At 38.8% G+C, this 16,139-nt stretch overlaps 1 protein-coding gene across 7 annotated transcripts in view; it reads left to right on the forward strand.

The window, feature by feature from the left end:
• CACNA1A (calcium voltage-gated channel subunit alpha1 A) overlaps positions 1-16,139 on the forward strand; it is a 255,371-nt gene that overhangs the window by 160,753 nt on the left and 78,479 nt on the right. For all 7 annotated transcript variants that reach the window (XM_074286630.1, XM_074286464.1, XM_074286895.1 and 4 more), the window contains exons 21-23: positions 5,265-5,680; positions 6,545-6,677; positions 7,574-7,703. In XM_074286630.1, coding sequence (XP_074142731.1) covers positions 5,265-5,680; positions 6,545-6,677; positions 7,574-7,703 — 679 coding nt within the window. The remainder of the gene's footprint in view (positions 1-5,264; positions 5,681-6,544; positions 6,678-7,573; positions 7,704-16,139) is intronic.

The following is a 16,139-nucleotide window of genomic DNA, read 5'->3' on the forward strand; positions in this document are numbered from 1 at the left end:
TACTCACTTTTCTTAGCATCAGTTCATGCAAGTCTCTCCAGGCCTCTCTAAAATCATCCTGACACTATGTCTATCTTAATGAAGAATAAGATTGTATTACATAGCTTTTTATCATTCTTTAATTGAACTAGCAGTCCATTGAAACCCAGATCTTTTTCCAAATTTTTCCAAATGAACTATCAAGTCACTTCTCCCCCATCTTGTATTCAGGAATTTAAAGTCCTGGGACCCCAAATTTGAGATTTTCCATTTATCTTCTGGTAAATTTCATCTTATTATAGTATTTCTAATAGTTTAGCCTCTCTAAATTTCATTGATTCTTGTCTTTGTCATCCAGTGTAGTAGCTGTCCTTGTGACCTTGGGTCATCAACAATCTTGATTAGCATGATGTTTATCTCTTTACCATTAAGTAACTGATAAATAGATATATACAGATATATACTTTTATATATAGATATATTTGTGTGTGTATGTGAATGTGTGTGTCTGTAAAAATGGTCTCCAAATTGGGGGTCAGTTGGGGGGGAGGTTATCTCTAACACAATCACAACCTATCTTCATCCTCAGACTCCTGCAGTCCACCTTCCTCCCCTAGAAAACTCTGCATCTCCCCTTCTCTGAATCAGGCTTTAGTTCCTTATGTTTAACCCAACCACTACTAGGCACCCATGTAGCATTTTCACAGATGCCCCTGGGAAAATCCATTCTCTTTCCAGTAAAATCATCCAGATCACTTCATGGCTATAGTGGGCATGCCTGGGTGGGTTTGGCACACTGAGGCAGTGAAAATCTGCTTCCCCCACCTTTTGGAATGGAATCCCACAGTATAAGCAAGCATGGAAAGATGCATATTGCATTATAAGATCTTTTCCCAAAAACTGAGCTCTCTTTCTTCTAGTCAACCAGGTCTTCAACCTCAGGGTTCATCTTTAATTCCTAACCATCCCTCACCTCATCTGCAATTGGCTACCACATTTTATTGTTTCAGCCTCCACATCTCTGATATTTATCCCCCTTTCTCCTATCACATGGCCAACCTCCATGGCTCAGAACTTCCTCACCTCTCACCTGGACTTCTACAACAGTCTCCTCATTGGTTTCCTTGCCTCTAGTTCTCTCATCTCACCAGTCTATCTTCAACACAGTTGTCAAAATCATATTTCAATAGTACAAGTCCAGTTAGATTATTCCCCTACTCAAGAAGCTCCAGTGATTGCCTATTGGATCCAAAATCAAAATTATTTCCTTTTTTCTTATCCTTTAAAAAATTTTTAATTCGTTGAATAAGCTTTATAATGTACATAATTTTAAATACAGTAGCACACATATATAATTTATAAATAAATACATATACATTAGGTTACATGTAAAAAAAAAATTGTCAATAGGGGTCCAAAATCAAAAAAGTTTGGCGTCTCTTGTACCAGAGAACTTCCAGGTTAACATAAAATTACTACTACGGGCTAGCCAGGTAGTTCAGTGCATAGAGCACTGGCCCTGGAGTCAAAAGAACCTGAGTTCAAATGTAGCTTCAGACACATAGTAGCTGTATGATGTAGGAAAATTACAACCCTGATTACTTTCAAAAAACAACAATAACCCCAAACCAAAAATCCATCATTAATAAGTGTGTTGAATTTGGAATCAAGATGGTTTGAATTACGAGCCAGGTGAAACTAAACATTAGGACAACATTTAACAAAGGTTCTTCCTCTCTTCAGGAGGAAAAGATGGAGACGTAGGGGCTAAGTAATGGGACCTAGATAATTATTAATAGTTAGCACTGATATAACACTTTAGGGTTAAAAAAAATATATTACCAAGATCATTTCATTTTATCCTTGCAAAAATCATGAGAATTAGATGCTACTATTATCCCCATTTTTACAGAAGAGGAAACTGAGTCAGAGGTTAAGTTAATTAGGTACTATTATTATTCCATTTTCATAGTTTTGGAAAATGAGCCAGAGGTTAAGTTACTTGCCCAAGATCACTCAATCAGTTAGTATCTGAGGCTACATTTGAACTCAAGTCTTCTGATTCTGGCTCTAGTGCTCAATCCACTGAACCAGATAAATGAAGACCTTATCAGAGCTACTAAATCATGCCTCTGGGCCAAGCTTATGGGTTTGTTTTTCAAATTCCTTTTCTACTTTCTCTCTTTGTCCAGGTAGTCTAATACCAATAACAATTGATCTGCATGTCCATAACAATATTGCTTTTATTTCTCCTATTATCTCCATCCAGAAGTTTTCTACCATGATTCCGAGGATAAGAGTAAAAGGAGAGTTTATTTCTATTACGGATGGGTTAGTTGGTTTATATTTGAAAATACTGTATAGCCTTATACCTATCTGAATTTTAAAATTAAAAATAAGGAACCCAAAATTTAAAAAAAATTATGTATATATATATATATAGTTTTTATGTGTAATTGAAGGGAAAGAAGAGTTTTTAAAAAGACACAGGGAAAAGAAAATATGCCAAAAGAGAGTGTTTTCATGGTGTAATATCCTCATTTTCTGACCTATTCTTATTGGGTTGCTTTTTTCACAACTGTAGGAATAGCTGTCCCCATCCCTGATTTAACCCTTTTTAGAAGTGCTGTGTGCCTCAACTTTTTTTGGGGGGGAGGGGGGACTTTTAGTAGACTGCTGAGATCATTAAAGGGGTCAAGATTTAATAAATGACTACTCTGTGTCAGATATATGCTAAGTTCTTTACAAATATTATTTCATTAGATGTTCACAATGACTAAGAAAAATAATGATAATAATTATAAAATAGCTAGTATTTCTATAGCACTTACTATGTGCCAAGCAGTGTGGGAAGCACTTTATCATTATTATCTCATTTGATGCTCACAATGACCCTGAGAGGTAGGTTCTATTGTTATCTCCATTCCACTATTGAGGAAAGCAAAATTAAGTGACTTGCTCAAAGTCACATGGATAGTAAATAGTTTCTGAGGTCTCTTTCCAATGTGATACCCTGATGTAATTTTTATAAGTGAGACATGCAGTAGATGCTCTGAGCAGGATTCTGCTCTTGATTTCTTCATTTATAGAACTTCTTTCCCATTTTTCCGGAGAGAGTGATTCTTATCAAAAATGGAGCACAACTGGGTCAATGTCACTATCTCACACCAAGTCTAAAGAATGAAAGCAGCTTTACCTGTTAGCATAGATTTGGGAACCGTGAATCAAGTGAGCTAACAAATATTTAGTTAGTTAGTTAGTTAGTTTGTTTTGTTGAGGCAATTGGGGTTAAGTGACTTGCCCAGGGTCACATAGCCAGGAAGTGTTAAGTGTCTGAGGCCAGATTTAAACTCAGGTCCTCCGGACTTCAGGGCTGGTGCTCTATCCACTGCACCACCTAGCTGCCCCCTAACAAACTTTTTAAAGTGCTAGCTGTATTCCAGGTACTGTGCTAGGTTCCTAGCACTAGCAAAGTAAAGACCAAAAATTAAACAATCCCTGATCTCAAGGAGCTAACAGAGGAGAGAGTCTGTCTGCATACATGTATGTATAAAGAATAAGTATCAGGAAAGGAATAGTATGTTGTTGTTGTTCAATCATATCCAACTCTATATGAAAATCCATGGGATTTTCTTAGCAAAGATACGGGACTGGTTTGCCATTTCCTTCTCTGGGTGTCTTCTTATTGCAGCTGAAGAACTGAGACAAAGAGGGCTTAAACGACTTGGCAAGGGTCATATAGCTAGCAGGTACCTGAAGCTGGATTTGAACTCAGATCTTCCTGACTCCAGGACTGGTGCTTTGCCCACTGGACTACATAGTTGCCCAAAGGAATAGTATAGAGGGTGATAACTTAGCTTTGTCTTAAAGGAAGGGGGAGGGATTTGTGAAACAGTACATTCTAGGGATAGGGAGCAGGCAATGCAAAGATGAGGAAATAGGAGGTGGAGTTCTATGTGAGAGGAATTGAGAGAAGGGCAGTTTGGATTTTAGAGCACAGGAAGAGGAATAAGTTATATTAAGAACAGACAGGTAGGTTGAGGCCAGGTTTGTTTAGAGCTTTAAAAGCCAAATGGAATTTGTATTTGATCCTAGGACCAATAGTGAGTCACAAGAATTTATTGGGTAAGGGAGAGAGCTGCATAAAGCATCTTCCAGTAGAGTGGATTATAGGAGGGAAAGACTGAAAATAGGGAGAGCAATTAGCAGATCATTGCAATTGTCTAGACTAGATATGTTAGGGGACTGGACTGAGTTGGTGAATATATGAGTAGCAAGGAGGGGTTGGAGGTAGGAAGCACGGGTATAGAAATGACAAATTTTGGCAGCTGATATGTGGGATGAGGGAGAGGCCAATTGGAGGATGATTCTGAGGTTCTGAACCTGGGAGATTAGAAGAATGATGAAGTAGGTAAGTTTGGTAGATAACCAAAAGATATCACACCAAGAATAACAAATTGAGTTGTTATCAGACAAGAATTCTAATATGTGACTCTAATTCACTGGATTCACCTCTTTGGGACTCTAATGAGTCAATGCCTGCAAGTGTTCCCCTCTTGAACTTTATGTCCTGGTCAGATGCTATAATGGCCAATTTGAAAGACCATATTTTAGAAAGGATATTGATAACCTGGAGTAGATCCAGAGGGTGGAAGAAAGTAGAAACCACACTTACCAAATAAAATCCCAACTTGTGGTTTTATGCAACTCAGTTAAAATAAAGAACTGGACGTTTTTAGTGAGGAGAAGAGAAAGTTCAAGATAGATAGAAGAGCTGTGTTCAAGCATTTTAAGAGCTGTTATGTAGAAGTATTAGGATTATTTTACTTTTCCCCAGAGAGCAGGATCAAAAGCAATGGGCAGAAGAAGTTGCAGGGAGGCATAGGACTACTTTCTAACAATTACAGTTGTCCCAAAGTAAAATAAATTCCTGTGGCAGATAGTGAGCTCTCTATCATTGTAGAGGTCACCAAGCAAAGTCTGGATAATCACTTGTTGGTCATGTGCCTGAGAGGATTCTCATTCAGAGAGGAATTGGATGAGGTACCCTCAGAGATTCATGATCCTGTGGTTGGTTCCCTAGAGAAGGCATATTACTTGTGAAAGATGGTTTTTTTTTTTGTTTTTTTTTTTTAATCTATCTATTGGGCTTCACTAATTGTTACTATTTTCTGTATCAGCTGCAAATTTGGAGCTTGAATCTTGGAAATGTTGCTAAGATTTTGACTATTTCCTAACTTGAATTTGTTTGTTTGTTTTTTTCCCCTCTGGCCTGCCTGCCTCAGAGAGAACCAAGGTTCTGGGGTCCCTGTGTCTGGCCCAAACCTATCTACCACTAGGCCAATCCAGCAGGATATGGGGCGTCAGGAACCTCCACTGGCAGAAGACATTGATAATATTAAGAACAATAAGTTGGCTACCACAGAATCCACCAATCCTCACAATACCATCCATGCTCTCCATTCCCAGAACCCAGCCCAGATGGGTAACCACACCAATTCCCCACCCATGCGGCCCCCATCCAATCAGCCAGTTGGAAACCCATCCAACCCTGGGCCCCCAAAAAACCCAGAGAACAGCCTTATAGTCACCAACCCCAGCACTCAGAACAACCCAGCCAAGACTGCCAAGAAGCCTGAGCACACGGCGGTGGATATCCCCCCCGCCTTTCCCCAACCTGTCAACAATACTGTTGTCCAAGGTAAGTCTCTCTTTTCCTCTCCTACTAAGTGTAGTACTCTAGCACCAAGAACCTGCTGGGTAGAACTGGGAAGCAGAACCCATTCTTTCTTTTTCTGATTCTCTTACTCATTCCCTGGTGATGAGCCCCCAACAGCCATTACCACTTTTATATCTTACTGTATTGTGTCCTACTCCCTGCTCCACTGAACATTTTTAATGTAGAGAAGGAAAACCCAATAATGTCAGAAGGAATTGGAGTATTTTTAGGGATTTACAATATTTTAAACTCTATCCAAAAAGAAAATCCCAAATGAAATCAGGGTTTAATTTCTATAAACCTCTTGGAATTAAACTATTCGGCATCAGAAACACCATCTTGCTTACAGTTAGGAATTAACACCATGGAGGTTATCCTTTCTCAAGATGCACTCACCACTATAGCAGATACAGAAGTTGTGCTTAGTCGTGATGAGTTTCCAGATTGCTTATCCATACCAGGCAGGATGGTGCAATAGGGATGGAACTGAATTTGGAACTGGCAAAGTTTAACTCTCAACTCTGCATGACATTGGGCAAACTATGTAATCTCACTGGCTTTCAGATATCTTAGGTGTAAAACAAAGTTGACCTAAGTCATCTCTAACGTTGCTTCCAGCACTCAATACTTAGGTCATCATGGCCTATGGTATCTTAGGAGTGCACAGAGATGGGCAAGTAGCCTGACTATTGCCAGACACTGCCCTGAATACCCCTACATACCTACTCTTACTGTCTATAAACAAGCAAGTAGCACAAATATCCTGCTTCCTCTGGAGAGCTGACCTAAAACTGGAGATCTTGGGAGAAAAATAGTGAGAGGCTTTTTGGTGATCTGTCTCAATAGTAAACAAAAATGCCAACCCAGACCCACTGCCAAAAAAGGAGGAAGAGAAGAAAGAAGAGGATGATTCAGGAGAAGATGGTCCCAAGCCTATGCCCCCCTACAGTTCCATGTTCATCCTGTCCACCACAAACCCGTGAGTATGGCCTCAAGTACGTGGCTTTAGTGGGATTGGATCAAAGCTTCTACTGCTCTGGGCTCTTGATGACCAGGATGGCTGGCTAGTTCTTTGTGGGAGAGGTCAGTCTGGCAGTGCATCAAGGACAACACAGATATAGATTACCACTCAGTGATAGCCAGGGAGGAGGTTTAATTCTGAGAGGCTGATAAAGTGAGGGAGCTGTTGTTGGTTTAGTGAAAAGAACATGAGTTTGGTGGCAGAAGAGTCATATTCAAATTACAATTCTGCCACTTAGCACTTTTATAGTTAACTACTGAGTAGGGATTTTTTCTTTCTATCTAAAAAATGAAGGGGTCAGACTAGATAACCTCTAAACCATTCCCTTTTGAGTTCTGACATTATTGCTTGTCAGTGTTCTGAGCTTTCCTGGCAGGGCATACTTCCTGATAGAGATGGATTTGAACAAAGTTGTGAATTTGGGGAGAAAAAGGTCCCTTAGCAGATCAGGTCAAGGCAATGTTTCTTAGACTGAGAACCTGATATCCCCAGAGATAGGGGAGAGAGAACAGGCAGGTGAGATTGCAGGGCTATGGAAACCAGAGCTGTGTTTCCCAACAGCTGTTATGGAGGTGACCAAGAGTTGTAGTCCCAAAAGGTTGGTTTGATCTCCTTCTCCAGCCCCTGGGGGAGTCTTCCTCTGTGTCTTCTGCCTCTGTGGCAAGGATTGTCACAGAGATACCAGCTAATTGATTTTATTTGATGTGCTGAGGGAGTGAAAGCCCATAGGGGAAGATTCATCCTATAGGTGGGGGATGACTGACAATCTCTAATTTTTAGCAATAGCATGAGTTCTGAGGTCACAAAGAATGTGCTTCCCTCGGTGTGATCCATGTCATCTCTTTCTCTCCCAGCTTACGCCGGTTGTGCCACTATATCTTGAACCTTCGATATTTTGAGATGTGCATTCTGATGGTGATCGCCATGAGCAGTATCGCCCTGGCAGCTGAAGACCCTGTGCAGCCCAATGCCCCCAGGAACAATGTGAGCAGTTCCCTATGCCCCCCTCTCATTCCTCTCTCCACCACCTAACACTCTCCTTCAATGTGCCAGTTTTCCAAATTAGCATTGGTCTCTTTGGAACACAAATTTAGCTCAGAATGTCCAGGTCCTGGCAGAAAACTCATTATCTTTCAGGGCCTCCTGAGGGTTTTTACACCCAATCCTTTGCCTCTGGAAAGCCCAGCTCCAAGACCCCCCAGAATGCCATGAGGGCCTGTATACCCAGTTGGCACTTTTCATAAAATGGAAGTTACAAAGGAGCAGGCCTGTGGTTAATGGCCTTGCAGGGCATCTGTGAATTCCTGCTGGGCTGTTCACCCCTCTCATCTGAATAGGAATCACTACATGCTATACACTACAAAAATACCCAACTGAGAATTGTCTGTTTGTGGTCATAAGCTTTGGGGTAAGAATTTGAAGAACTAACTTGCATTAAAATACAAGGAGGCTATAGATCCCAGCTCCTGTATTAAGAATGGAATGGAAAATGTTATAATTATAAAATTAATTTTAAATAAAAGAATGGAATGGGCTGTGTGAAGAAGCAGTGAGATCCCTGTATTTGGGGGTGTGCATGCTGAGACTGGATGACCACTTGTTTGAGGATGTTGTAAGGGTTGATCAAGCAGGATTTGAATTTGGATGGCTCCCTTAGGCCCTTTTCGGCTCTGGTTCTAAGGCAGATCCTATGGCTCTTCCAATCTAGAAGGTCTTTTTATTTCCTTGAGAACTTCTCTAGCAGAGATTTGATATACAAGGGTCACTGTGTTGAGTTTGTACACTGCCCTCAGTAGTCAGACAGTGAAGTGCTCCTGAATATAAGGGCAGCTGTTAACTGAGAGAAGCCAAATCAAAGCTTGTATGGACTTTGCCCTCATACTTTGCAGTATATATTGGGACCCATGGCCAACAGGCTCTTGAAAGTTACTTCTATTCATGATTTGTACCCACAACCAGGTTCTAATTTTTTCCCCTGAAGCAACTGGGGTTAAGTGATTTGCTCAGGGTATCTGAGTCCAGATTTAACTCAGATCCTCCTGACTCCAGGACTAGTGCTCTATCCGCTGTACCATTTAGCTGTTCCCCAAATGTGGATTCTTGCAGCCTTTACATTTAGAATTTATGGCCTCTGGGGAAATAAGCACTAAAAGTGGCTCAAAACTTTGGCAAAAGAAAGCTTCTTTGGGACTGGGGACTGGGGCCTACCAAAGGTCAGTCTGGTAATAGCTCCTGCCCCTATTGCTCTAATGCCGTCCCTTTCCAGAGTTGAAGCTAGGTTTCCTTTTTCTTTTATGAAAACAGGCAGTTCTTCTTAAGTAGGTTAGGAGCGAGGCCATGGCAAGTCCCATAAATCAGAGGTTGGCACAATCACCCTCTGCAGCTTACCTTGCATTTTCTTTCTTCTACTCCAGGGCTAGATGGAGCCTGCTGGGACCTCATGGGGGAGATTGACAGAAATAATTAGAACACAACTCCCCAAAGGAGCCAGAAATCAGGGCTGTGCTAAAATGTCTTGCACAACTCAAGCTGGTGCATCTTCTATTTTTTCTGTCTCCTCATTTCCACAACTAGCCTCTGGGGGGTTAAAACTAAGGAGGAGTGGGTCACAATAATAGAACTTATCTTGGACCTAAATGATGACCAAGATGGGATGGAGGGACATATCACATGAGAAATAGCTGAAGGAATAGTTCCAGGAGGTGATGTGGGCTGGGAGAAAGAACACTAAATTTGAAGTCATTGTGATTCCAATATTTAATCATTTGCCATATGACCCCAGATGCCTTTGGTATTAGTTTCCAGATCTGTAAAATTAGAGGATTGGATTAGTTCTAAGGATCCCCAATTCTGTAAATTTTTTGTTTTAAGAAAGAAAGAATTTAGAGGGTACATGATGATCTTCAAATATGGGGAAAATTCCTGAAAGGAATTTTATTTGTTCTATTTAGCCTTAAGTAACAGATCTAAGAGCACTGGGAAGGTAGTGAAGGAAGATGGGGAGACAGATTTTGTTTCAGTTTAGGAAAAAATTCCCAGCAATCAGTATTGGCCAATAATAGTTATATTATGAAATAGAGAATTCCCTGCTAATGGAAATATTCAAGCATAGTCCAGGTGACTATTCATCAAGGGTACTATAGGAAAGCTGGGTGAGCTGTTCACTTATAGGCCCCTTCTGAACCTTAATATAAGTAGCTATATAGAGCTCTACGCTTCGAATCAGCCTCAGATACTTAAGTTGTGTGACTCTGGATTAATTCAGTGTAGTTGCTGTGCTGAAAATGAACAGAGTAGGCTAGAGATAGAAAAGGCCAGAGTCAAAGAGTAGTTTAATTTCAAACTGGAATGGAAATGGCCTGCAAATAAGAACACATGTACCGGTGCCCTGCCCCTAGTGGGAGGACCTGAGGGAGTGAGACTGAACCTTGATTTATGTAATTGGGGCTAGACAAAGAGTCAAACGACATAGTGTAGCAGTAGCAAAATGAATGAAGCACAAGAGCAGAAATGAGGCAAGGTTATCTAGTTTCAAAAAGTTCATTCATAGCAGGGCTTTGTGTCTGGGCTTCTTGATGCTTGCCTGAGCTCAGAGACCATCAGTTCTGTGATTTTGTGTCAGCAGAGTTTGTCCTGAGGGTGAGCACAAAGAATTGTTGGTATGTCACGCTCAGAGCACAGCTTGCTTGCTGGACCTTAGCTCTGGAAAACAAGGTTTCTCCCAATAATGTCTTGCCATTTCCCCCTTTGAAAGAACCCCTGTCCTTCTAGCCAATAAAGAGGCAAGTATAAGCCAAGATGCCATGAAAGACCAATTGAGTCAGAATGAGATATTCTGGGGATTAGTTCCTTGAGTGGACCTATCCAGGAAGTGTGTCCCAGGGGTGGGCCAAGAATATAGAGGGGGAAAGTTCCAATAAACAGTTGAAACAAGACATTGATGGTTGAGCACATAACAAAAAACGAAGAGGAAAAAATAGGACAGTATGCTTAACCGTCAGAAAGAATCTTGGGACATCTGTCTCATCTGGGTATCGACTGTTTCTGGATCCATAACAGACAAATTCTGAGGAACCTGAAGGGTTCTGTCATCCCCTGAGGAGCAGGAATATACATCCTGTAGTATATATCCACAAGTTTGATGATCATGAGAGTAGTCAGAAGGACTTGATAGGGGCCCTTAAAGGGCATATGGATGATAATTGTGAGAAAACTTGTATCAATCTTTGGATCTGAGTTTCTTATAAGTATAACATAGATCCTTGTTTAAGGATCTCTTAAACAGCACATAGAGATGGTCTAGTCTCTGCGTGGTTTAGCCATGCAGGGTTAGGCTTAAACAATGCAATAAAGTTTTCTCATAATTCCCATAATTACATTAAGTCAGGTACAGATCAGACTACTTACAGGTCTCATAATGAGAAGGGAGATTTACATGTCAGTAATTAACCAAGAAAAGTTAAACATAAACTTCTTGAAACAAAAGATAAAATAATGCAATAGTTACCACCAATATTAACAGCAAGTCTCTTTATCTCCTAGTAACCCCTTCTCAATATCCATTTAGCCAGCACATTTTGAGTATTATCTGATCTCTAGATATCTTTTCTTGGACAATATTGTTTAGGATAGGTCTAAAAGGGGCTCTGCTTCTCTGGTTCCAAATCTAGAAATTCCGAGGTAATTTTGACTTAATCTAATTTAGTACAGTCACTTAAATTTGGTTCAATTTTGAAACTTCAGACAATTTCAGTATACAACCATTTACTGTATTTATCCTTACTTAAATCCTATATCTGATGTAAGAATCTTTTTAAAAATCTCTGAGAGAGGCTAGTTAAATGATATAGTGTATAGAGTACTGGCCCTGAATTTAGGAGACCTCAGTTCAAATTTGACCTTAACCACTTAGCACTTAGCTGAGTCCAAAAGAAATTTTATGAAAGACCAACTATAAAAATGAACTCTTCTGCCTTTTAAAATTATGAGATAAATACTTTAAATGGGAAACATTTCACTTTCTTTACCATTATCAATACAATTTATGTGTAAAATCTTTACATCCAGTTTTGAGAACTTACCACTAAAACATACTCAAGCCTGAATTTCCATGATAAATTTGGAAGCCAATCATATAATCCTGTTGCTTTCTCAAATTTTACTATTCCAGTTATATAAGAAACATTTATATTACATCTTTGTCTTATTACTTTGCCTACTCAGTTCCCCTTTAGGGGGATATCATTCCTATATTATAATTTGATTACAAAATATAGGTTAAAATTGTAAGATGTTCATACTTGAATCCTATGATAGTAACTCAGAGTTTTCTAGTTATCAATCTATTACTTAGTAGATTTAGTATTGTATTTACAAAACTTTTTGATTATAGAAATTTGCTATAAAAGAAAAAGGAGGGCCATAGTTATAGCAATGTCATATATCAAATGGGGTGAGGAAAATACTCCCTTAGTTCTATTTTATTCCAAGTATGGGTCATATCTGTCATTCAATCATATAATCACAGGGTATTAAAATCAAGTCTCAATATAAGCCAGGTGGTGAAATTTTCTTTTCAGGAAAAAAATAGCACAATGGGGAAATAAAGTCATGAGGACCTTATTTAGGCCATACCATGTTCATATCCAAATTTTTTTTCCATGCAAAGGCTTTCACCATCAGCAGTTCCCAGACTGCAGTACATGCAATTCTCTATTATTGGCTTCATGACAATTCAAACAACTGTCCCTGTAGTCAAAACTCAAAACAATAGTAAATTACAAGACTAATAATTTTTACCTTAAATAAATTTCACCAACCACAACTTAGGGCTTGAATATCTCTCCTGACGTTTTCCTAATAGTTAACATTTCATTTATCTTTTACTTACAAATTAAAACTACCCAATATTCTGGGACTTCAGACATATAGCAGTTGATTCATCATTAATATTATAAAGCTACATTTTTGACCAATAATAGTCAAGATTTTCAAATAAAACTCACCATCAAATATTATTATTATTTGCTTTATAACAAAATGAACCTTGTCAAATATTTGTTTTCAAATATCTATTTTTATCATATTTGTTTAAAAGCCCAATTAATGTGTAATAGCATCCAGATTAAAAAAGTTGTTTTGTCTAATAGCATTTCTGTTACAATTATCTCTCAAATTTCATAATATAAGAGAATTTAGAAATATAGTAATACCAAACAATATCATGTATTTAAAACAGAAACATAACTTCAGATGACATCAATTGCATTTCCAAATTATCCCATATAAAAAGCATTAATCTTATTACCTCTGATATTTTAAAACCACTTTAGAGTTCTCAGGTATAGAACAATTACATTCAATTAAAGAAATAATGTACTGTTTAGCATTTGCCACTCACTGTTAAACACTTTACAATTATTATATTATTTTGATTTCATTACAAGAGATAGATACCATTATTATTTTTCTCAGGAAAATGGGACAAACAGAGATAAGATAAATTGCCTAGGATTACACAGCTAATACGTTTCTACAACTAGAATGTAATTCAATTTCCCCCACATTTTCCCAGTATTTTTTTTTTCTTCTACATCTTGTTTGGGGAACCTGATTTGAGTTGATCCAGGAAGAGTTAAAAAGAAGTGACTATAAGGTGCAAACCTTTTACCCTTTTTTCCTTTTTTCACTCTGGATTTCTTCCAAACTAACTGCCTTTCTTCATTCCCTAGAGCAATGAAGCTAACTTTTATAAAATTTAATCCTTATTTTTCCCTTAAAACAAATTCTGCAGAGTAGTACCCAAAAACTTACTAAATTATTTCAGATAGGAATGAGTTCCTGGAATCACCCCAAATCCCAGGAGTTCTTCTCTGCATCTTAAAATGATTAATCTTCAAAGCTCCAAAATATGCTAAGATGTTTTTAGCAATTCTCCAAACTTTGATGATTTGACTTTTTTTTTTCATATAACCTAATCTCCCATGGAAAACCTAAAGTTGGAGTTATTCCTGCTTGTGGGAACAATTGCTTCAAGTATGAAAGTTCATTAATCTTTCTTTCCCTGAGTTCTAAACTCTGGCTACAGCCTTAGAAGTTTTTCTGACTTGGCTGCATTTTAAATCTTTCAAGGTAACAGTATCTACACAGACATTTTACAAAGACACAAATAAGAAGATAGATACAAACAGACACAAATGACTCTAAAAACAAGCATAATTATAATTCTAATTTTAAAGACACATAGTTACCAAGAGCTACAGTTTTAAGAAATAAGAAAAACACATGGTTATAAGTTTACAGAAGCATGAAGTTTTTTAAAAGCAGAAGTATACAGAGAAGCCAATTAACTGAGGTGTACTTGTCTGCCTTGGAGCAGAGAGAAAAACAAAGGGCTCCTGATGGGGTGGGGGTAAAGGGCGACTCTTCAGAAAATAGGCTATCGGTGGTATCTAATCCATTCCTACTGCTACCAGAGAGTCCAGTGGCCCAGTTCTGTGTCCAACTCCATTTCTGACACCAATTAATGTCAACCAGACCAAATCAGCCTCTAGCCTGTAGATGACTGGAGCCAATGGAGCAGACTAGAGGTGGGAAAATTGGGAATCCAGGACAAGTTTAATTTAAAGTGAGAGAAATGCTATGGAAGCAAGGACTCGTGCTTGGGGTGGGGGGGATGAGACAGTGAGACTGAATCTTGATTTATATATTTGTGGCTAGACAAAGAGTCAAACAGTGTGTTGTAGCAACAGTAGTGAAGCACAACAACAACTTGTCTAGTGACAAACAATCCGCTCATGGCAGGGCTTCATATCTGCCTGTTGGTTCTTGCCAACCATCAGGAACCATCAGTTTCAGAGGGTGAGCTCAGAGGAGTGTGGTGTGCCAAGCTCAAAGCACAGCATGCTTACAGAGTGTCTCCTAATAGTAGCTTGACAAACTTAAAACCCTGTTTGACTCAGTTGCTTCATCTATAAAAAAAAAAAAAAAAGCTAGAGAAGGAAATGGCAAACTACTCCAGTAGTTTTGCCAAGAAAGCCCTCAAATGGGGTTATAAAAGGTCTAAAAGAATTGAACAATAATCCACAATATGACAGAAAGGAACTTAAAAGAAGACATTTATCTATTTCTGAGGATGTTTCTATCCAGGAGGCAGGGAGGAATCAGATCTGGATTTTGATGAAGACAGGTTTGGGCCCTTCTGATCCCAAAGCATTCACCAGACCACCTGTCCAGTAATTGCCTGCCTTGCTCCAATGAGCAGCTGCCTAGAGCTTAAGGAGAAGATAGGAGTATAATGCAAGAATTTTGATCCTTGCATCAGTGGGAAAACTACCCCTATATGCGTTTGAATCCTGTAAAAACCATCCAGACTTTTTCTCCTCCGTTCCATCGATAATATTTCTGGTACACTGATCATCTGCTAAAGAAATACAAGCTTTTATTATCTCATCTCTTTTCAGCCCTTTGTAGTCTGCCTTCTGACCTCATCACTCAAGTGAAACTGCTAAATCTAAAGTGACAAATGTTCTCTTAATTGCCAGAATTACTGGCCTCTTTTTAGTTTCATCTTTCTTGACCACTTGACAACATTGGATTCTGGAGACCACTTCCTCCAGAATACTCTTTTCTCCCTGAATTTTTATGATATTGCTCACTCCTGGTTCTTCTCCTGCCTATCTGACTTTTCTTCAATCTTCTTTGCTGTATTTTCATCTGTATCCATATTCTTGTTTTGTATTTCTCAAGACTCTGCTCAAAGCCTTCTCTTCTTTCTTTAGGCCTTATCTCTGTGGGTCTTAGCAATTCCCTTGGTTTCCATTATCTCAATATGGCTGACTTTCAGACTTCTATCACAGGTACTGGCACATTCTGATTGAACACTGTCATTAGCTTGTCTTTAAAAGAAAGGGAAGATCCAATGGGAATGTCCCTTAGAATATATCCATACATCCAGTCCATTCCCTATAACTTCTATTCAGTACTAATTACTTTCCTAAACTCCAGCCCCAAATCACCAATATTTCTAACTGAATGTCCCATAAGAATCTTAAGCTTTGTGTGTCCAAAACTAATTATCTTTTTTCAGAAATCCTTCTCCCCATTGTCCCTATTTCTATAGAGAGTAGGTACCATCATAGTTGATGTGCAATGGACAGAATGCTGGCATTAGTCTTTAAGACTAAAGTTCAGAGCTCTTTACTAGGTTTGTAACTGTAGACAAGTCATCTAACTTCTGTCAACTTCAGTTTACTCACCTGTGCAAAATGGGAGTAATAATACACCTACCTCCTAGGATTGTTGTAAGGGTATAATGAGAATGAAGAAGTAAAGCACATGGCAAACTTTAAAGTTTTATACAAATACTAGTTATTATAATCCTTTCAGGCACCCAGGTTCAATATTTTGGATTTACTTATC

This window comes from Sminthopsis crassicaudata, chromosome 1, assembly GCF_048593235.1.
Source record: "Sminthopsis crassicaudata isolate SCR6 chromosome 1, ASM4859323v1, whole genome shotgun sequence".
In the NCBI taxonomy this organism is placed as follows: domain Eukaryota; kingdom Metazoa; phylum Chordata; class Mammalia; order Dasyuromorphia; family Dasyuridae; genus Sminthopsis; species Sminthopsis crassicaudata.